Source organism: Catharus ustulatus, chromosome 12, assembly GCF_009819885.2.
Source record: "Catharus ustulatus isolate bCatUst1 chromosome 12, bCatUst1.pri.v2, whole genome shotgun sequence".
Lineage (NCBI taxonomy): Eukaryota > Metazoa > Chordata > Aves > Passeriformes > Turdidae > Catharus > Catharus ustulatus.
Window position 1 is genome coordinate 250,848 of NC_046232.1, and position 6,543 is coordinate 257,390.

The 6,543-nt window shown below is 49.5% G+C and overlaps 1 protein-coding gene across 1 annotated transcript; it reads left to right on the forward strand.

The window, feature by feature from the left end:
* The first annotated feature begins 1,794 nt into the window (after nt 1-1,794).
* LOC117002007 (olfactory receptor 14C36-like) lies at nt 1,795-2,739 on the forward strand. The gene has a single exon (XM_033070780.2). It carries the CDS (start codon nt 1,807-1,809, stop codon nt 2,737-2,739), a length of 933 nt encoding a protein of 310 aa, XP_032926671.1. The 5' UTR covers nt 1,795-1,806.
* The last annotated feature ends 3,804 nt before the right edge of the window (nt 2,740-6,543 follow it).

Sequence of the window (6,543 nt, forward strand, 5' to 3'; positions counted from 1 at the left end):
TCGAAATGCAGTTTTTCATTTAGTCCCAAAGTTAGTCCAAAGCAGAGCACCCCTCAAAGCTTTGACAGCTTTCACAGATGGCTCAGGCTCCTCTCACAAATCAGTAATGACCTGGAAAGACCCCAAAACCCAGAAATGGGAATCTGATGTCCAAATAGTAGATGGGTACCCACAAATTGCTGAGCTAGCAGCTGTTGTCAGAGCCTTTGAGAAATTCAAAGATGAACCCTTTAATCTAGTCACAGATTCTGCCTATGTTGCTGGTATGGCCATGAGGGCAGAACATGCTTTCATCAAAGAAGTTTCCAATCTCAAATTATACCAATTGATTTCTGAATTAATTCAATTGATTTCTAGCAGGAAACAACCCTACCATATTACGCATGTGAGATCACACACTGATCTCCCCGGTTTCATCACAGAAGGAAACCGAAAAGCGTATGCACTGGCCATGCCAGCTCAATCTGCAAATGTTCCTGACATCTTTGCTCAGGCAAAGCTGTCACATGCATTCTTTCACCAAAATGTACCTGCTCTCATCAGGATGTTCAAAATCTCAAAAGATCAGGCAAAAGCTATTGTAGCAACATGCCCAAACTGCCAAAATTACCAGATACCCTCTATGGGTACAGGAGTCAATCCCCGAGGCTTGAACAGCTGCCAACTGTGGCAGACTGATGTTATCCATTTCCCACCCTTTGGAAAGTCAAAATATGTGCACATGTCAGTTGACACATTTTCAGGAGCAATTTTTGCATCCGCTCATGCAGGGGAAAAGGCTACTCATGTTATCAAGCATTTCCTCCTTGCATTTGCTACTCTAGGGGTTCCAAAAAAGATAAAAACTGATAATGGGCCCACTTACAAATCTCAAGAACTAAAAAAGTTCCTCAATGAAAGGGAAATTGAACACACTAGGGGAATTCCAGAAAACCCCACAGGACAATCCATTGTAGAAAGAACCCACCAAACTCTCAAAAGAGTCCTCAACCAGCAGCACAGAGACACAGTAATTTTGTCTCCAGTTGAAAGACTCTGAAAAGCTCTCTATGTCATCAACTTCCTCAATTGCTCAGCGTCGGAGCCTGATCCTCCTATCCTCCGACACTTTGCAAACTCAACCCAAGCTAAGCTCACAGAAAAACCACCAGTGTTGGTGAAAGACCCAGAAACACACCAAGTTTCTGGACCTTTTCAATTGATCACCTGGGGACGGGGATACACGTGTGTCCCTACCTTCAGGCCTCAGGTGGTTCCCAGGGAAAAATGTAAAACCATACCTAGGTACTGCAAAAATCACACCAAAAAATTCCAACAAAAGTTCTCCTGAGTCAAACACCAAACCTCCTCAAAACCAGACCAGCTCGGCCTGGAGAAGGAGACGTCGCAAAGCTCCCACACAACAGAAAATCAACCGTCCTGTCACACGACAGCAGATGAAACAGAAAGCTAAACAGCCTTCTGCTGTTTCAGCCAAATCGTAGGCCAGACTTAACCTGGCAACAGAACAGATGTTTAGATGCTGTTAACCCTGCTGAGAACCCCATTGCTTCCTCTTTGTTACCCTTAGCAAACCCCTAACCCTATACCTGCTCCCCTTTCCTTAGAGTTAAGTCAAAAAAGGAGAGGGAGATAGGGACGAAAGAATCCTATACCTCCTCTCCCAACTTAAAAAGTTAACAAATATTGCTTGTGTTCCTATCAGAAGCCACACCCTTGTCCAAAGATGAAAAGCATCTCCGTTGGTGTTGCCCTGACTTGTCATTCTCTCCTCCTTCAACAGTTCACCATGCCCGGAGTGAGAAAATGTCCAACAGCAGCTCCATCAGCTACTTCCTCCTGCTGCCATTGGCAGACATAGAGCAGCTGCAGCTCCTGCACTTCTGCCTCTTCCTGGCCATCTCCCTGGCTGCCCTCCTGGGCAACGGCCTCATCATCAGCACCGTAGCCTGCAGCCACCACCTGCACACCCCCATGTTCTTCTTCCTGCTCAACTTGGCCCTCACTGACCTGGGCTCCATCTGCACCACTGTCCCCAAAGCCATGCACAATTCCCTCTGGGACACCAGGACCATCTCTTACGCTGGATGTGCTGCACAGCTCTTTTTCTTTCTGTTCTTCATTGGAACAGAGTACTATCTCCTGACCATCATGTGCTACGACCGCTATGTGTCGATCTGCAAACCCCTGCACTACGGGACCCTCCTGGGTAGCAGAGCTTGTGCCCACATGGCAGCAGCTGCCTGGACCAGTGGCTTTCTCAACGCTGTGCTGCACACAGCCAATACATTTTCCCTGCCCCTGTGCAAGGGCAATGCCCTGGGCCAGTTCTTCTGTGAAATCCCCCAGATCCTCAAGCTCTCCTGCTCAGACCCCAACCTCAAGGAACTCGGGCTTCTTGCTGTTACTGCTTCTTTTTCCCTGTGTTGTTTTGTGTTCATTATTTTCTCCTATGTACAGATCTTCATGGCTGTGCTGAGGATCCCCTCTGAGCAGGGAAGGCACAAAGCCTTTTCCACCTGCCTCCCTCACCTGGCTGTGCTCTCCCTGTTTGTCAGCACTGGTATATTTACCTACCTGAAGCCCCCCTCCATTTCCACCACATCCCTGGATCTGTCCCTGTCAGTTCTGTACTCAGTGGTGCCTCCAGCCCTGAACCCACTCATCTACAACCTAAGGAACCAGGAACTCAAGGCTGCAGTGTGGAGACTGATGACTGAATGGTTTCAGAAACAGTAAACTGATTGACAATATCTACAAATAATTTACAATAAAAGACATCTTTGATAGATTTTGAGGTTTCATTTTGGAGATTTTATTTCCTTTCTTTTACTATTTTCATATTTTCCACAAAGAAGAGCCATTCTTTGTGACATTTCACATTTTGTTTGTCTCCACCATCCCTGTGACCCTGGACTGTGTCATGAAGAGCCTGTGCTATCCCTGGCTTTAAATGAACTAAAAGATCTACCACTAAAGTTTTCTTTTGTGATGGCCCTTTTGTTCCCTTCTCTGGAGCTGCACAGAGAGCTGTGTGCAGAGCTGGGGGCACATCAGTGCTGGCACAGCAGCTGTGCCCAGCAGCAGCAGCACTTGGTGTTGCCAGTGCTGCTCCCGTGCCACTGCCCTGCTGCACTCCTGCCCCTCGTGTTGCTGCAGGGCCTGAGTGCTCTTGGGGCTGGGCACAGCCCTGGGCGTGGCAGTGCCGGGGCTGCAGCAGGGACAGGCCATGGGCACTGCTGGGGCAGCACTGACGCCTCAGGGCAGGGCCTGGGGGCTTGAGGCTCCTTGCCCAGGCTCTCTCCAGAACACTTGGCCAGGCCAATGCTGAGCAGAGAAAACCCCCAGGGTGAGCAGCCCCAGCCTGGCCGTGGGCAGGCTGGGGACAAACAGCATGGCTGGTGTTCTGCAAGATCCCTGCAAGGGGGAGACCCTGGGAAGGAGCAGCAGAGCAGGGGGTGATCCATCCCCACTGCACTGGACACCCCATGGCAGCGTCCCAGAGCATCCTCATGCACCTGCCAACAACATCCCCCCTCTGCAGCCCTGGCCTCTCCCCCAGCTCACAGAGGTGCTGCATCCTTGCAGGCACAGAAACAGCAGGACGAGGCACAGGGCTCATATTGCATCTGCTCCAAGGGTGGTTTCAGAGAATCAGAGGATCAGCCATGCTGGAAAAGACCTTGGAGATCATCAAATGCAACCTGCACCCCCATGGTGCTGCTGTGGGGAAATGGAGATGAGTGAGCACAAATGCCATCAGCCCCTGTGGATAGTCTCTCTGAGCAATGGTTGAGAGACAAAGGACATATGGGATAATAGCATACTGGTTAAACTGTGCACAAGGGTTGCCACAAGGACATAATGCCCTTGCAGGGATAGAAGGGGATGACATCAAGGGAGTATAACAGCATGGTATGGGAAAAGCATATGAAAAGATACAACTGTAACTGCAAGGCTTCCGAAATGCGTCAATAAGCTGATAAATACTTGTACCAATCATGAGCTATAGTTTTGCAATATGCATGAGCTTAATTATTTACTGTATAAAAAGACAACAGCATTATAATAAAGTTGAGGCTTGTTGATCATGATAGCATGAGCCTTGTCTCCCGCGTCGTCTTTCAACAATTGGTGACCCTCGACGTGTCTCGCTCCTTTTCGGACTTGGGGAAGGCTTTGCCTCGCTATCGGCTCTGCCTCGCTCCTTTTCGGAACCGGGGGAGGTCGTGGGCAGCCGTGCGGAGTACTGGTGACGCGTTGGGTTCGGGTCCTGCAAGCAGAGGGACGGCAGAAGGGCAAACAGAGCTCCGTGCCCGAGGTGCCACAGCGGTGGGTCTTGCCGATACGTGCCGCAGAGACTTGGAGAGGCTGCAACGGCGCCGACGTAAGTATAAGTATGGACAGGCAAGCGGCATATGATTTATTAACAGCAACCTTGAAACGCAGGCAGGTTAAAGGGATAGACTTAGATAAGGAACTTCCAGCTTTGTTACAGCACGCAGTTTCTTATGGGTTTTTTAGTAATCCTCACTCGGTACAGACATTGACTGAGTGGGGGAGGTACGGGGCTAAATTGTTGGAGTTAACTCTAGACGATGATAAGACAGCAAAAAAGTACGGGAAGCTGTGGAAGATAGTGAACAATGAGTTGCTTATGATGCAGGCTGAAAAGAGGGCTGCAGAAGGGGCACGTAGTGCACAGGAAAAGAACAAGGATTATAGTACAGACTGGGATACGGTGAACCCTCCCATGTTCACTTCGGTTACCCTGCCTTCTGCTGTGCCTTCAGCACCCCCTAGAGAGGCAATAATGGAGCAGCCTGATCCGTCCACTCGGTCTCAGGGCGGAACGGAACAGCTTGCTCTGCCTTCCCAGCCTCAGGATGGGAACTCCGTCCTCAGTCCATCTTTGCCACCGCCTCCAGGGCCCTTAGATCCACCCCTGTATGATTTGGGGGGGAATATCGCCAGGGAGCGACAGCAGGTGTGGAACATGCTTGCCCGTGAGGGTTTAGATAAGGGGGATGACGAGATGGCAGAGGCAGCAGGAGGTATGTTAGCATTCCCTGTGACTTACACTCAGACTCCAGGCGGGCTGCAAGCCAACATTACACCATTGGACTGGAAGCTGCTTGCTCAGTTTCGCTCCACTGTAGGGGCTTACGGGGTGACTAGTGAACCTGCCAGACAAATGTTGGATTATATATACTCTGCATTTGTGTTATTACCCACTGACATTAGAGGCATAACTAGGCTAATGTTTTCAGCACATCAAAAGTTATTGTTTGATGCCCACTGGCAGCAGGAAGCTATAAGATCAGTTACCACCCAACGTGATCCTGCTGATCCCCTTAATGGTATAACCGTGGACGAACTAATGGGTTTAGGTGCATATGCTCGAGTAGAGGCTCAGGCTTTGATGGGGCCAGAACGCTGTAGGGAGGCAATGGCTGTGGCCAGACGGGCTATGGAGAAAGTTAAGGCCCCAGGGGGAGTGCCTATATATATGGGAATAAAACAAGGGCGAGAGGAGCCATTGGGATCATTTGTAGACAAGTTGATGGAGGCTATAACAAAAGCAGGAGTACAAGAATATATGCAAGGAGGGATGCTGAAACAATGTGTACTGCAAAATGGCAATGCTCATACACAATCTCTTATTAACACAATGCCTGGGAATTGGACTATAGCTGATTTGCTAGAGAAAGCATCCTCAATGCCTGCAGGGCAACAAGCATTTCTAGCTACTGCTTTAGAAAAGATAGGAGAGGGAATGAAAGCGCAGGCTGAGGCTTTCCAGGAACAGTCTAAAGCAGCTCAGACTCAGGTGTTAGCTGCTCTTGCACCTCTCCAAGCGGCTGTGGTGAGCCCCCGCTCTCGACCAATTAATGATGGTCGCATGAAATGCTTCCGGTGTGGCAACTTCGGCCATATACGTCGTGATTGCCAAGCAGTTGGAGTGTGGTGCGGCAAGTGTCAATCGAATACCCACAACACAAATGCCTGCCGAAGGAAGTCGGGAAACGGCAAGAGCAGCGCGAACAGCGGCCGCGCGGGGACACAAGTTGCAGCTGTCACATCACCATGCCATCACTGCAGCCAGCCACCGCAGGAAGCCTCGGATTTGACCTGGCAGCCGCAGTAAACGTCACCTTGCTCGATAACCATCCTGTTAAAATACCCACAGGACTTTATGGACCTATTGTTGTTGGGGAACAACCTGCTGGAGGATTACTGCTTGGACGATCATCAGCTAGCATGCAGGGTTTGTTTGTGCTGCCTGTGGTGATTGACTCTGATTGTATGGGAGAACTTATGATAATAGCATTTACTCTTTTTCCGCCATTTACTATAACCAAGGGCCAGTATATTGCTCAACTTATTCCACTCCCTCAATTGACCAAGGGTGTTGCTTCTTTCTGTAGGCAACCACATCAGGATAAAGGTTTTGGATCTACTGGGGGTTTGGTTCTTCTTACAATGGATCTTACATCGCGGCCCCGAAAGACCTGTAAAATTACGCTCCAAGGAGAAAGCATC